Source organism: Bactrocera dorsalis, chromosome 1 (genome assembly GCF_023373825.1).
Source record: "Bactrocera dorsalis isolate Fly_Bdor chromosome 1, ASM2337382v1, whole genome shotgun sequence".
Taxonomy (NCBI): domain Eukaryota; kingdom Metazoa; phylum Arthropoda; class Insecta; order Diptera; family Tephritidae; genus Bactrocera; species Bactrocera dorsalis.
The window spans coordinates 85776160-85792923 of record NC_064303.1 but is presented as its reverse complement, the minus strand read 5'-3'; the positions used below and the strand labels follow the sequence as shown (position 1 = coordinate 85792923).

At 38.2% G+C, this 16764-nt stretch overlaps 1 protein-coding gene across 4 annotated transcripts in view; it reads right to left on the bottom strand.

The window, feature by feature from the left end:
• LOC105225125 (villin-like protein quail) overlaps positions 1-16764 on the bottom strand; it is a 28099-nt gene that overhangs the window by 6459 nt on the left and 4876 nt on the right. The window contains exon 1 of one of the 4 annotated variants that reach the window (XM_011203464.4): positions 2727-3649. The exons of the other annotated variants lie outside the window; for them this stretch is intronic. Within the exon in view, the coding sequence (XP_011201766.2) occupies positions 2727-2759 (33 nt within the window). The 5' untranslated portion in view covers positions 2760-3649. Of the gene's footprint in view, positions 1-2726; positions 3650-16764 lie in introns of those variants that run through there. 4 annotated transcript variants of the gene reach the window in all.

Sequence of the window (16764 nt, the reverse complement as noted above, 5' to 3'; positions counted from 1 at the left end):
CAAGCCCCTAGTGTATGTCAAAAATGGGTTGTATCGGGGCAATACTTCCCTCAGCCTTCATAATCTAATTTAAAGTTTTCGAACTTCCTGGTGACTTTGTACCGCATACATCGGCCAAATAGTTATCTCAATTAATTGAGAGAGCGTGTTTTACCCATAACGGTGTATGTTTGTACCTAAAATAGATGAATTTGAGCAGAAACTTGACCTAGCCCCTATATAACTAATATCAGGATTTTCGAAATTCCGGGAGACTTTACTCTGTATGATTGGTTTTTTAGTATGTGGCATCTTAATAAAACATAATGGGTCGATACTACCCCAACTTCCATATACTACATATAATGATTTTCGTTTTTCCTAGCAAACCTTTTGCCAAATTGACTGGTTGACGTTTTACACTTTAAGGCGTTTCCCTAGCTTTAATTCTTGAAAGTTGCAAGAGTATAAAAAAACCCGAACTTAGCCCTCCCTTACTTGTTCTAAGTTAGGAACATTACAATAAACTCACTTTCTTTGTGGTCGGCAGTTACTATTAAGAATGCATTTTAAATTAGTTTAACTTAGGGTTGGCGCATATCTATGGTTGTGAAGAAGGTTTCAAATATTATGAATACCGTTTTTGTGCATAGTATACACATAAATATAAACACACTTTTTTACGAACACAAGGTATGAAAATCTGAATTTTGGGTAACATGTTCAGTAAGACTTATTACTTAATGTCGAAATTTCATATTCGATGAATGGAATTCGATACGCAAGTTTTTGTAATGTTGCACATAAAGTAAACATGGTTCAAAATGAACTTTTCTTCCTGGATATTCTTAATGTTTGCAAAAATACACATTATTTAATATATTTTATCTGAAAGTCACATGAAGTAACTTCATGCCTCATTGAAATTTTAGAAGGTTATTGGTTTGTTGAGCCAATATGTATTCAAAGAGCGGTATCTGTGGTGCCGCCAATAATACCCCTTAATGTCATTTTATACAAAAACACTCTTAGTTCTTACCGGCAGATGTATTCTGCGAAGGTCGTTCTAAGGACCGGAGAAGCTGCCTTTATAAAGAGGTCTGAACACGGCCACTCTGAAAATTTCTCCACCTTTAATTGTATTTTGGAAAACTTGGACCATTATGTCACAGAAGCTACTGCTGAGGGCTGTTTCTCCAAGAAGAGACGCAGTGAGTTATTTAACGGATGGGTCAAAGGTAGAATGGAAGGTTGGTGGGCGAGTCTTCTGTAAGGAGCTTTCTGTCAAGCTCAGCTTTAGTCTACTGAATTAATGTAGCGTCTTTCAGGCAAAAGTGGCTGCTATTAAAGTAGCAGTATATTTATTGCTCCAAAGTGTAGCTTCTTTCAGAGAAGTGCGCATTCACTCCGACAGCGGAGCAGTAGTACTAGCTCGCACATACTGCGCTCAAAGTTAGTTAAGGAGTGCCTGACCTCGCAAAATATAGCATCAGGCTACTTCATTATCAAAATCGTTTGGGTGCTTGGTCACCGCGGATTGGATCCTCGTTGATTTATTGCGTTCTAGCATTGGCCTATGGACTATGCATGCGCTTAGCAGGCGTTGATTGACGACTAGCCTCTGCGCGACTACGAGATCTTTCAAGACTAATTCATCGGATCTGGAGATCCTTCCACTGGAATACGCCGTCAAATTAGTAGAAAGTATGCCTCGGAGATGCCAGGCAATTATCGGACATATTATTTACCAAATTGCATCATTGTTTGTAATGTGTACAATGTACATATATATAAATATGAAAGTTTCATAAAATAATTTTTTTTTTATAAATTATCCCACGCTTTTACTTGACATACTGTAAGTCTAAAGATCCAGTCGAACGCAAGCTTTCAAATTGGATGAACGAAAATGATAGGGAAACATCCTGGCACTTTCTCAGAGGCTGAAATATCTTAGCAGTCATACCTTCTGTGAATCAGGAGACATAGCCGAAGTTAATATTAGCTGCCTGATCAGTTTTACCACAACGAACCGGATATAAGCTTTCTAAATGAGGTCACTGTTAGAATCGAACTTTTAACCTAACCTAACCTTCTGAGTTGAGAATCCTTAGTCGGAAAAAACCTTGACCATTAACATTAGCCGCCTCAACAAATACATATGTGATCGGCTAAAAACGCTTTATCGGTATTGAATTGCATGCTCGTATTTGTCTTACCAAGTATTTTTTGTATGAACTCATTTATGTCAATATTTCTATAACTTCACTTTGGTCGGTATAAAAAAAAAGAAACCGGCGTACGTTCCAAAGTTGGACCACTGTACATTAACGACTGCAACCATTGTTAAATTCACATGCCATAAATATGCCACAATCTTGTGTCAATAACTTAATAAAGAGGATATAATTGCATTGAAAAGTAGGAATACTAAACGCAGCGGTTAAAAACTGGATTTGTTTGTAAATAAACCGTTAGATTTTGGTTAACACTGGCGCACTGACAGATATCGATCAACGGGAACAGACAAGCGACAGGTGAGAGCAAATAGGAGAGCATCGCACTGTTTGCAGTAAAAGTGCGAGGAGCACGGAACCGAACCAGTTTGATTTGCCCCGTTTTAATTGCAAACAATAACTAATAAAAACTACCTGGTGAGTGGAGTTCGCTAAACTAACGGCCTACTACTCTCAATCTTGTGCATGTGTCCCGTGACGGGTTGGTGCAGCAACAGCATTAATAATTACCATGTCTTTCGATGATATTTCCATTACTTGCATTGCGCTGCGCGATTGCTTTTGCTCGCTTTGCGAATAAGATTGTGCTATTATTTGTTCGCTTATCACGGCAGCCTTGACTTAATTCGTTCAGCCGATTGCTGCCACACAACGGCTTGTGGCAAGGTGGCACAATTCAGTTCAAGTGTAGTGATTGTAAAACTTGTTGTTCTTGTGTTTTTGTAGTGCTTTAGTGGAGAAATGCTCACGCGTATCAAAGTTTCAACTTGTGTCCGAAGCCGTTTCGCGCGACCGAGAGTGACCGGCAATAGTTGCGACTTGCGAGTTGCGCGTGTGTTTTTTACGGCGCACGATTTAATTTTCTTTGCTTTTCGGTTTGGATTTAATTCGTTTTTATTCCGTTATTCCCGTGCACTACGTGTGAAAGTGAAAATCCTTTCAAATAACGGCCGTGAACAGCTGAGCAATAGTATTGTTTACGGTAATACGCGATTAGCAGCAAATCGTTGTTATAATTTGGCAATTATTTGTTTAGAGTTCAGTTTTTTGTAAGCAAATATTTTTTGCTGCGAGATGTTGTCACTGAAAATTTTGAAATTGTTAAATATTTCAAATTGAAAACACAAAAACTTTTTAAAATTTTTGGGACACAAAAACTACAGTATGTAACGCGGTCAAAATTCAAAAAACTGTTATAGGTAATTATTCACTTTTGTTAGATGAATATTTCGTTCAGACCACAAATAAAAATTATACACACTTTCGTTTTTCTTAATGAGCCACTGTCTTGACTGCGTTTTGAGTTTGGCACAACACCTTTTTCACTACTCACAATTATTAAGGTGAATTTTCTCTAACGAAGAAAGCAACCGTTGCAACCGTCAAGCGCGTTTCAGCTTCAAATGCAGACTGTCGTCCGCGAAGAGTTGCAAAGGTGTATATTACTAACCACTAAAGCCTACGCTAGCAACAAGTCTGCAATCGGCTGCCGCCGCTTCTACCAACTAGCTGCCTGAAAGCACAATAACACAACGCGAAACTGTTGGGGTCTATCAAGCCGCTGAATGAAATAATCAGTTGACGGTGCGGAAAACTAAACGTAGTTGTACTACATACATTAGCTCGGAGAAAGGCGGGAAAATGCGGTAGCAAGCAGCTGGAAAGTCGGTACAACAACTTCATATATGTACTCGTACATACATATGTACATAGTGCTTCTCGGCTGCTTCGCATACACTCTGTAACCGTACATACATATGCATACTCGTGAATCATAACTAGGAATTGTGGTACAGTGTCATATTAGGGGTCATAAACCTCTTTTGTTTCTTATTAAATTTGATGCCATTAAGTTGCGAAGTTTTAAGTTCAAAGTTCTCTCACAAGACTTTTAAACTTCTTCATTTAGCCTATTTTTACTTCCGTTTCGTCTTTGTTTATTTGGATGGGCTAGCGCTTTCTGGGTTATGAATACAGAATCCGAGCCAGAATATTTATATACGAGTAAGTCGAGATGAGTTAAATTGCCATTACCAAATCCTTTTCTCCTCAAGAATCTGCGCATTTGTTGGAATGCCGATATCGGTTCTTTTCGTTCTTTGCTGGCGTAGACATCGATTACGTGTTTACAGCCGAGTTAATCGTTTCTTTTTTCGCTATTTGGTGCCAATTCGATATACCAAGTGCAGTCAGGTTTTTCTTCCCCTGATATCTTTAATGGAGTTGAGGTTTTCCTTTTCCTCTGCTTCTACGGGCGGGTACTGAATAGAAAACCTTCAAAGCTGGAGTGTTCTCGTTCATCAGGAAAACATGACCTAGCCAGCGCAGCCACTGTTGGGGCTAAAATGTCAATGTGGCCGTATATTTTGCATAGCTCAATGTTCTATCGACTGTGTTACTCGCCGTTACCGATGCGCAAAGGACCATAAATCTTCCACAAAACTTTTCTCTCGAGCACTCCTAAGGCCGACTCATCAGATGCTGTCAATGTCCATGCTTTCGCACCATATATGGTAGCAGAACGGGAATGATGAAGGACTTATAGAGTTTGGAGTTTGGAGACCCGCAGCTTTGCTTCCTTATCCTGAAAAAAAACAGAACAAACGGCTTGGTTGTTGAGGTCAATGATATCAATATCATCAGCGTACAATAGCCGCTGTGCTCTCTTATAGAAAATAACACTTCCATTTAGCTCTGCGGGTCGTATTATATTCTCAAGCTATTGAAGAAGCCTGACGATAGGGAGTCCCCTTGTCTGAAAACTCGTTTGGTATCGAACGGCTCGGAGAGGTTCTGCTGAAGCTTTACGCAGCTGTATTAGCTTTGCGGCGATACCAAGTTGAGACATAGCGGTGTATAGGCAATTCTTGCTCGTGTTGCCGAAGTCGCCTTTAAAAATCGATAACGGATCGCTATAACATACATACATATATATCTGCCATACAAAAAGACTGATCCAAATTCAGTTCTTGTATGGAATCTTTTGTAATTGTGAAGGGTAGTTTCGGTGCAACCAGAAATGAAATAATTAACGCCTCCGAATATGGTCCAATAATTAAGTTAAATATTAAATTCCACTGTGACTGCTACGCTGCAGCCTCGTGTCTGCCATTCCCACAACAATTTTCCACACAAAGCTAAAACGTTGGTTGCGTTATTGGCTCATTGCCTTGTTGTTGGCTTAAATTGTTACGACTGGTCTATTTGCAGGCTGCTGCTTTTGCAATTCTTCTGTTGACAAAAGTCGCTGGAGCAATCTCTACAAACCAAATACATGTTTGTATGTAGATATAAACAAGGCGCTTATTGTTTGCTCTTCAAATGGTGAGCCATAAAAATTGCATGCCACAACTGTTGCACCAACAATGCAGCGACATTCAGTTTTTCAAGGCAGACCGTTGGTAGACATACAAACACGTACAAGTGTATTTAAAATAATGTATGAGTGTGTATGTGTGTATATAGGTGTGCTGTAATCAATCAAGCATTTCAAGTCACAAACATTAGCCATTGACGGTCAACTGTTGCATAGCTGCCACTTGATCTTTAAGACTGTGGCTGTTGCGCCGCTTCTTTGTTCCACCAAACGGTGAGTTGCATTTCTCATAATTATTGCTTATCTTCTTCTTCGCTTACTTTATGCCACTTCGTGAGGTTTGTGTCTTTCACTATTTTGTGACATTTGGCTATTCAAATAGCATTCACGTGTGTCTGTGTCTGGGCAAATAAGCTTTGCAGCGCGACATTTGTATTTTTGAGCTGAAAAGAGCATGTTTTTGCTTGCATTTATTGTCTGTCGTATTTATGTGACTTTTTGTTCGTGATTTGTGTGATTTGTGCATTTAACACTTTTACCTTTAACGCTATGCGCTTTTAGCATCATTTCCCCATCGCTTTTTGTCTATGATTTGTACTTGAGTTCAGTTTAACTTTTCACCGCGCATGTTTGTGCATGTCAAGACACAAACGATTGTGTGTTTGTGCTCCGAAGTAACAAAAGCAACGGAGTAGTCGCATTCGTCTTACAACACATGTGCATCTGAGCCATCCAAGCCTGGGTGAGAGGCACAAATCAGCTTATAGCCAGCATAACACCAGAGACCGGCAAAAGAAAAGTAAACGCGCCCAAAGCAGTTGGTTTTCATTGACTTTAGGAAAATACTACAATCCTTTTCATCCATTGCTGCATGTGGTTAGTATTTCTCCATGATTTAGCAACTCTCAATTTTGTTTTTGTTTTTAAATTTGCAGTTTTTGCATTTAATTTTTTTTTGTGAAATTAAACAATTTTCGCGATGTCCCACATTATCTTCGGGCGCTAACATGTGTAATTAATGGAACGCTTCGGCATTTGATCATATTTAGATATTGGTTTTCGCTTGCACACCGGCATTTCGGTGAAGGTTTGTGGGTGTTTTTCAACTTTTTTTCGATTTTGATGACTAGTAAAATTGTGTGAGTAACTGGTAACCGAGTGCAACGCCAATATGCGCCTAAGCGCAGTTGAATTAGTACTTTAAGGAAATAGTTATGTCTTGGAAATTTTATATTATTGCTTCTGGTATTGCATAACAACTCGGTTAGGAGTCTGCGGCATTTGAAATGCGCTGGCAATAATCATTGGTAATTTACATTGCTCATTAGTGTGTTGCCAACAAGCTATATACATACATATGTATGTATGTCGTTAGTGCAAATTCAATAATGAAATGATTTACTTGCAGATTTACATAAAGTATCACTTGTGTGCATACTATATTACTCTTTAAATCTATCAGTTCTGCACTTGTAGACGGATTATGTAATGGAAATTTAGTGCCGTGGATCTGCGAATGCACTTCTTCTTCTTCTTTATTGGCGTGGACAGCACATACGCAGTTATAGGCGAGTTTGGCTCTAATTTGAGATTTCAAGTATGACCAGGTCCTTCTCCACCTGGTCTTCCTCTGCTTCCCCCGGCGGGTACTGCGTCGAATACTTTCAGAGCTGGGGTGTTTTCATTTTTTCGAAAGACATGGCCTAGCCAGCGTAGCCGCTGTCTTTTAATTCTCTGAACTACATACATCTGTCAATGTCGTCGAATGCGATAATGCCAAAGCGAAAAGCACTATAAATCTTCCGCAGAACCTCTCTCGAAAACTCGTAACGTCGACTCAGCAGATATTGGCATCGCCCATTCCTGTGCACCAAATAGCAGGGCGGGAATAATGAGTTACTTAAAGAGTTTGGTTTTGTTGTCCAGAGAAGACTTCTCAATTGCCTACTAAGTCCGAAGTTGCTATCAAAAGGTGGGTCTCTCATCCGCGGCTGTTTTTTCCTTCTTTGGGGAAGTTTTTTATGTGACGGGTGCCAAACCCAGCGCACAATCTGGCTACCCGGAGGATACTTGGTTTAAGACCGGAAGTCGTTTCTGGCTACTTCCAGATGAATAGCGGTCAGACAATTTAACCTAACCTTACCTAACCCCAAAAATATTTACTTTTTTATCCATATTTACTTTTATAGCAGTCTTTATAATAGACCTTGTTCAAATAGAACTTGTAATATCAAATCCTACTCAATTGAAAACACACTGGCTATTGTATACTGTATTGAATAGAAAAATAAAAGAAATAAGGGACAGACTAGAGTACATTAAATAAATTAATTTCCCTACTTTCCATTTATTGGTTAAATCACCGGTTTATTACCCAACAGCGCCACCAGAGACTGCTGTCAAAGTTCCTATAAGTTTCTTAAGACCCAATCGACAATTCTAATCGAAACTCGAGTGTACGTGTGATCATTCAAGTCATTCTTACGCAAGGCCTTCTGATTTGCACTGTGTCTGTCTGTGACTTGCTAAGTTAGTTGCTCGTAATTAAGGAGGTAACTGTTTAAAGCCGTCAATAATATAGTACAAACGAATGCATTTACGGCTATATATTTGACAGCATTTACGCATGCGTGCTTCGAATGGTTTCTTTTGCTATAACATTTACTTTGCTTTGTTTCACATCCAACCAACATGGGGGATCGGAAGATAGAATAATGACAAAGGCTCACTGCATATTGCTTGGTTTTTTCTGTGCTTGCAAACTTGATTCAATTTACTTGTAATTGCGGTTAATTAAAACGGAATAACCCTACAAGAAAAATTACTATCATCGTATTGGTATATCATTGCTTGGAAATCGTACGAAGAATTTGTCATACTGCATGGAAAAATTCAAGTCAAGTTCTATAGAAGATCAGATTGGATCTTCGAAACAAAAAATAATGTATGTAAATTCATGTACTCTCCAGACCAAGCAAATATTGAATTAATGGTAGGTATCACATAGTGAATTTTTAGAGGGTTTTGGTATCGATGGCTCTTGAGAGAACCCCACCGGAGAATTGTTCACAAAGAAGAAGGGATCAATGATTACAATTCGGTTTTCCAGTTCAAAATTGTGGACATAACATAAAATGCCAAGTGGGCTTCTGATCTAACTTGCAAGTCTATTATTGTGGATAGCCAAGCGGCAATTAAGGCTATCCGTACCGCCAACACTCAGCCTCTCAGTCTCATTGCGTTAAGTTATGCTAACTTAAGCAGGTAACTCTGCCATTTTAATCTAGGTATTAGAATAGAAGTAAGCGGAAAGGAAGACAAGTTGGCCCAGGGGCAACTGAAAACACAATTCCCCTATTCTTCCCCAGACAATTCAGCTTCTACAAGGACTGTTTCAAGCAATGGACCCTGGATGAACTCCGCAGGTCTTGGAACACAAGTAAATAGGACGTACCACAAATCACTTAGGGGTAGTGTTGATGTTAGTTACATAGTAGGCGTCTTCTCAGGGCTCGTAACTATAAAATCCCACCTTCAAAAAATGGCGAAAAGTAGATTCGGCGGAATGCAAAGCATGCGCGGAGAATGATGAGTCACAATATCTATGCGAATGCGCAGCCTTCAGCCGCGTGAGACGGAATATATTCCACAGTCCCCAATTCTACAACTTAAGATGTACATATTATATTCTTTCTTTTTCCGTTTAGTGGCAAAATATTCATACCCACTGAGCTGGAGGTTTCCCTGCAGGGCAAATTGCATGCCTACACGCCTATGTTTCTATGTACATATGTATGTAGTTGCTCAATATTAACGCAAAGGTGTTTATCGTCTTCGCTATTCGCTGTATTTATCCAAATGCATACAGCTGCGCCTAACGGTTGTTGCGTCTCAGCAATTAAGCTTTTGTTGCGTTTCAAATTGAGATGTGGGCTCTGCTCCGTGTGCGGTGCACACGCAACCACCAGCGGCCGCAAGCAACAACAACATGCCTTATATTAGTTATGATGGCGTGTAATTGCTTCTTTCTTTTTGCTGTTTCTTGGTTTATCTTAACCGCAATATTGACGTGTTTTTGATGCGCTGAGCTCTGTGCTCAAACAAAATGCATACAACAACACCAAAAGAAAACATCTCAGTGCGTTTCTGTATTGTTTGATTGCTTGTTGGTGTTCGTGGTTTCGTTTGTGCTCTTTGCATAAATCACAAATAAAACGCACAACTTGCCGCATTATTGCACGCAGCTTTATAAAAAGCGCACTTTCAATTTCGATTTTTTTTGTGAGCTGAGAAAGGCTGCGAGAAAAGCGGGCGCCTCGGCCGCGTTGGAATGGCGATATAAAGAAATTTCGAATGCGCCTTTTTCCTCTTTTGTATGCAAAATCATAAAGTGGCTATAGCCGATATGATTGTGCGATTTTTCTGTTTCATCCATCTATCCGTTGTGATAATTATGCGAAGAAATTGCTGGCGATATAATAACCCACCAAGATTTTGACTGAAGCGTGTGATGCCGCAGTGCTCCAACAGCATGGCAAGCTGTTGACAGCTGTGCTTAGAGTGCGCAATCGCCGTTTTCAGTTTATTGAACCTTTCGAAAAAGGCAAAACTTAATTGCAATAATTTGTATAATTTGTAATAGTTAAATCGAAAATTACCAACAAAAAATTGTGTAGATTTGTATGTACATATGTATATCAGAAAATTATGTATGTATGTATATACATAAACTAGGTATAATATTGGTTCATCGAAATTTGAAAAATTTAGTTAAAGGCAGTAAACTTAACTCAAAATTTATATTTCTTGACGAATTCAAATCCATTTAATCAATCAGTAATTCCACTTCGAACAGCTACCTATGTATGCTTTTCGTGGGTATTGACTGAGTAATGGATTTAGCCGCTATCACCATTACGACTTGACATCTGGATTAGTTTCTAGAGCAGGCATCCTTCTCTTCCTGGCAATTTGTTTTGGATAGGACGCTTGAGGATGGGGTTGAATGTATCTACTGATAGAAAGGAAGGGATTGAAGCAAATGGGCAGCTTGTCGCTGAAAGTGAACCAACCTGGCCGATTAAACGACCGAAGAGAAATGACTACAAGCCCGAAAGTCAGGCCCGAGTAAGGGAAACCTTGAACTTCTGAACTTAGAGGGTAATAGCAACGGCCAGGTGAGATAGCCAAGAGGTACTTCATCGTAGCGCTCATAGAACGCAGCAAGCAGTCGCTCTTCGAAAGAATGGATGGAGCCACGGGTACACCTATGCGAACTTTGCTGGATTATTGGGGTCAAAATCCTAAAATGGAAACAAGACCCCTAGCTACTATGGGTTAAGGAAGTTATTGTGAAGCTTTGAGTCCTGCGAGAGGTAAGGGTACTTTTACGTTCTCAAAAGCCAAAACCCTGATATGCCGACGGAATATTGGAGGGTGCTGCAGGACACTAACTCCGGCAAGGAGGATGGCAGCCAAAATTAAATCCTTAAAATAAACAAGTTCACCAAGAATATTTTATATTGAATATTCGGGAATATGGTCAATGGCGTAGATAGCGTGTACCTGCTCCAAAAACGCAACTCGGCAAATAACATTGAAAGCACACTGGAGGAGCGAGAGGTGAAGAAGGATCTTGGGGAGATCTTAGGTCAAAGACTTAGGTAACGAAGAGCCAGAGACTTAGCCCGACCATGACAGAAACCCGAAATTAACGGGCAATGTTCTTGTTAGATGCGGCTGATAAGGCGAATAGATCTTTGTGTTAGGATCACCAATGTGCACCGCATAGTATCGAGTTCTGACCATATGTATGTCGAATTTTAAGCAAAATTCTCAGCCCTCAATACAAATAAAACCTTTAGAAGTCCTAAGAACACTGACTGGCATTTATTCAGGAAGATAAAATTGGGGAATTTAACTAGATTCGAGGAATGTGATCAAATCTCGAAACTGGAGAAACTAACAGTCACACTCACAAACATTCTCAAAAAAGCGAGCATCTAGTATATGCAAAGCCTGGCTCGAAGCCGGATCACTTAGGCGTATTGTTAAGAAACTATTAAAGCTGGCCAATGATGAGTCTTACTGCAGGGAATATAGGGAATATAGAGGGAATGGTTAACAAAGACAATAGTCTTAGTTACGAATTTTCCAGACATAGCGTACGTCCCCTCCGTTACCATAACGAAGGACAAAACTTTGAGCAATCACGGCTTCGAACTGTTTAAGTCTATAAAATCTTTAGAAATATGCAAGTGTTGCCGCAAGGCGGCTTCACATATACTAGGTTCCAGGCCCCAAGACCATTCCGGGGTTTCCAAGGGCATCTGGGAAACTAAATAGCTTACGAGATTGCCATCCTACCGAACTAGTACAGAAAATACGTAAGTCTCTAAAAACGATATATAATGAAATGGATGGAATGCTTTAAGGGTAAACTAGATCTCCAGGATAATATGCAAAGGCCCCGAAGAAAATCACGCAAAACCACACGGTCTCGAAAAGGAAGCAAAATGATTGGTTGCGGGATGGTAGATGATCTAGGGACAGGTCACAACTTATTGGTATAACTTTTGGGCCGTGTAACGACATCGTTGTAACGATGACACATGCAGAAAGTGCAGAGATATAAGAATTTCGGTGATGACGTTATCGAAAAGTAAAAATTTTCAGTGGAGGTTTGTCCCGATAGATATATTCTCCAAGCTTTGACATTTTCACTCCCTGTCGAAAAGTTACAAATCTAACCCTAACATTGGTCTATTTCTTTGGCATAATGAAATATGTATATATGTAAATATGTACATATGTATATAGGTACATATAATTTGGCAATAATTTTGAATGAGCTCGTTAACGTGTTGCAAAATCTAATTAAGTGGGCTAAAAAGCTTCAAGTTTAAATTATTTAAGTCTGCTGAAAAGCGTTTTTTTTAAGTGAATTTCAACATTTGAATATTTCAGCTGAGGCAATCAAACTCATTAAAGTTGGCAGCAACTGTTTTCATTTTATTTACACTTCCCTTCCCACATAAATAGTTAGTAATACAGTTGAATGTAATTATACTTACATACATACATATGCATAGTTACATATTTATTCTCTGGCATTCAAAGCCTTTACATATTTGTTGTTATTAATGTGTAAAGTAAACATTCAGGGGTCAAAACTGTTTTAGCTAGTTGCTGCTGACCCGCAGCGTTTTTTGTGGCCCATTGTAAAAGTCTACAAGCAAATGCCTCTCCCCTCGAAGTCGAAGTCAGTGGAAAAGTCAAGAGCAGCAGAGTTAGTGATCACATTAGTAGTGGTAGAGGTGGAGATGCTGTTGCCAAATTTCCATTGGTAAATTGAAAAAACACGAAATATTTTGTTTTGAGTTTGTTAGAAAGGTGGCTAAAGTACTAAATATCGGTGTTACATATGTATATACATACAAGCATACACTGGTACTCAACTGTAGCTGCAACTTCAAGGTGTTGAAGTCGTTCGTATTTAGAAATTTAGTGCAGAAAAAAGATTTGCGAACAAACGAACTCATATTTGATGTGTAATTAAGTTGCACTCAATCTATAATTTTATGTTTGGGAAACTCTGTATTTTCATTTAAGTTGTCTTTATTTGTTTTTGCAACGGTTTGTTACATTTTAAATTCCTTATTAATAAAAATAAGATATAATTATAACTGTAATTTTGCGCAAAAATATTGCAAGGCTAATTATCATAATTTGCCCTTCTACAGAAAATAAAAGCTACATATATATTTATACCCTGAACAGGTTTGCAACGAAGTTTATAACACCCAAAAGGAAACGTCAAAGATCATGTACCTTTTTCCCAAAAAAGCTGCTAATTTTCCCGAACCGGCGATATCGGACTACTGAACTACAGCTGAATTAAATTATAGGAAAAACATTTTTATACAAGTATGTCAAGATGTCTTCACAAATGTTGTTTACAGTAGTTTAAAATATTCTTCTCGTGCAAAAAAATGGATTTAAAGCGCAAACATTCTCCCTATATTATTTTTGGATCAACTCATCAGGAGTGCATAGATGAACTTAATTCAATTCTTGACGATGAAGATCCATCAAGTGAATTCAACCAAGGTCCTAGATCTCTCTAAGCCGAATTTCGTGAAGATCGTCCAAAATCAGTTGTTGTTCCGGAAACTATCGAAGATGTGCGCAAACTGATATTGCAAGACCGTCATATGACCTATCGTTTGATTGAAATATTTAACTATGGGTGTTAATGGGACTAGCCTAGATTTAATATTTCATGAACATTTGACTGTAAAAAAAATTATTCAGTGTGTCAATTGGTCGAGAGAAATGTTAACAAAATACGATACCGGTGCTTCGAAACACGTCTATGACATCGGGACAGGTGATAAATCGTGGATTTTCGCGTTTGAGCCCGAAAGATGAGTCGAATCCAACAAAAGTTGTTGGCGCACGAAGCACTTCCAAGCAAATGGTTGCCTATTTTTTTGGAACAACTGAACATGTCGCAACCATGTCACTGTATCAACGCAAAACGATAAATTCTGAGTGATGCACAACCTCCAGTTTGCCAATTGTCTTTCAAGAAATCATGAAAACCAACCGCCGAAGACGGATAACACTTCACCACGGCAAAGCTAGCCTTTACTCCTCGATTGAAACAACTGCAATTTTGAGCACTCCAGACATCGATTTTATGAGTCATCCTCCGTATAGTCCTGACTTGGTACCGAATGACTTTTTTTTATTTCCGTACGTAGGGGATAAACTAAGAAATCAACGTTTTTCAACGCCTGAAGATGTTGTTGATGCGTTCTGAACCCATGTTTTGGAGATACCTAAATCAAAGTGGAAAAAGTGCTTCGGCAATTGGAGCAAAGGCATGAAAAAGTGTATAGATCTAAATATATAATATTTTGAAAAACAATAAAGTGATTTCCGATGATTAATATTGGATTTTGTTCTCGAATCCCGAACTGATTGATCAAAATCAAGTCAGGCAGATAATTTTCTATAAAAGAATGTAACAGTATTTCATTGTCAAAAATTTTTTTTCTGCTTATTTAGGCATATTAAGATAAAAATGTGAGTAAAATAACTTTTTTAATGAAGACTTACTTAAATACGTTTTGACGGAACAAATAGCCTCTCACTGGTAATATAAAAATTAGATCACCAATGGTAAAAACACTGTACGTGGCCGTTGGTGAGTGATCACGAGATGAAAATTAATTGCGACTCTAAAAACTCTGCATTGGAAAGTAAACAAAGGGGTATTACAATAATCACTGTATTCATCTAGTTGTAAGTCCATTAGATATTACATATAATAATTATCAGCCTTGGGTTTTTATCAATTTATCACACTGTATGTATAGTATAAGGCATTGTTGGAATATTCGTGAGTTCAATTCGTTTAAGCACTTGCTTACGGTTCAGCGACTTTCTTTAGCCATAAACTTAGCTCACGCTGTTGGTAAAAGCATAACTTTCGTAGTGTTAAACCGAAAGTATATGTTTTCCTCTTAATTAACCACCAACTTAAAGATAATAATAAAATATATTATAAAAGCGAATGTGTTTAAAACTGTTAGAAAATATTTAAAAAGAGTTAAGAAAGAGCTTAATGTTTTTTGAAGACACTCTTTTAAGCGCGCACTGTTTTAATTTGCTGTGGCGAATAATGAAAAGTAAATATGTTGTTAGCTAGAGTTTTTAGCATGCCAAAATATATGAGCGGTGATTCATTTCGAGGTTCCCACATTTTTAAAGAAAAAACATAGAAACTTCAAATTGAATGGGGAATGTTTATTATCATGCGAAATAATCTTCTTTGACATATATTTTTTTAAGATTATCTCTTTTCTATGTTGGCCGCGGCTATGCCTCAGATGGCCCATCCACCGAGCCCAACTTTCGAGGAATCGTTCGAGCATTTCGACTAGTAATCGGAACACTATAGCATACAAGAGCCATACAAACTGATCTATCAAAAATACGTTCTTGTAAGGAATCTTTTAAGAAGCGTATTATTGTTTCGTTGCAACTGAAGTTAAGATTTTTCTTGTTTTATTATTCACCTATCTACGCGCATGTTCCCATTGATGTATATTTGCTACTGACCTAATTATGTCCACGAAAGCTAGGGATAGCTTCGCCACTGCACAATTGTTGAAGCGAACACATTCTTATTGTGGCTTCCGGATCGCTTGGCGCTCGCGGTTATTTCTGTGCACCACAGTAAATACTCACATAATATTATATGAATATGTATGAAGCTACCTGCCCCGAAGTGAGCTTGTGAGAACTATGCTGACCAGCGCTGATTATATTTTGATTGCCGGAAGTACGGCGCAACGTCTCCAACTAGAGAAAAGTAGCTTCAAATCAACTACTTGTATATAAGTACATACATACGTATGTATGCAGATATGTATTTTGAAACTACTTTTTGGTTATTTCTACACAGCTTTCTTGGATTTCTTTGGAAAAGTTTTGTTTACCGTTGCTTTAATTAAAGTTGTTCATCTTCGGTGTGTAGCGTTCTTCTCAGATTTGAGATAAATGCAAATAAATTTGCCCCTCACACTCATTAGTGAAATCATAGCAATTAGTCACGATCGTCTGTTCTTTTTATCTATGTATATGTATAAACGTATGTAGGTATGTATTATATATAGTGTACGCATATGTGTGTTAGGTGTTGGTGCTTCGTCTGCTTGACTTTTATGTGTTTATTATTATTTGTGTCGTAAATATTTCAATAAGAATATCATTGTTATCATATGGACAACCCGCCCACTCTGCACGCCTCTCATCCCAAACAGATGCAAATAATAATCATAAAAAACAACATCAATGGCGCTGATAAGCAAATTAATGTGTATCCGCACATATGACTTTTTATCAATGCCGGCACAATATCAGCATGTAAATTGATAAACAATAACAAATTAACTTTCCATTCAGATTGTTTTTACTTTCAGGTACGCAAATGCATTCATACACCTTTGGTCCCCGTATCTTCTATGTTGCATTGTCCCAATCATTTATCTAACTTATTGATTTTTGTTATGCCTTAGTGTTTTTTTTTTGTTTCGGCACTAGCAACTGTAATTAACGGTTTCATTGATTTCTGACACATAAATAATTCAATAGGAATGCGCGACATACATACATATGTATGTATACATATACATACATGTATATAGTATGTATCGGCATAAA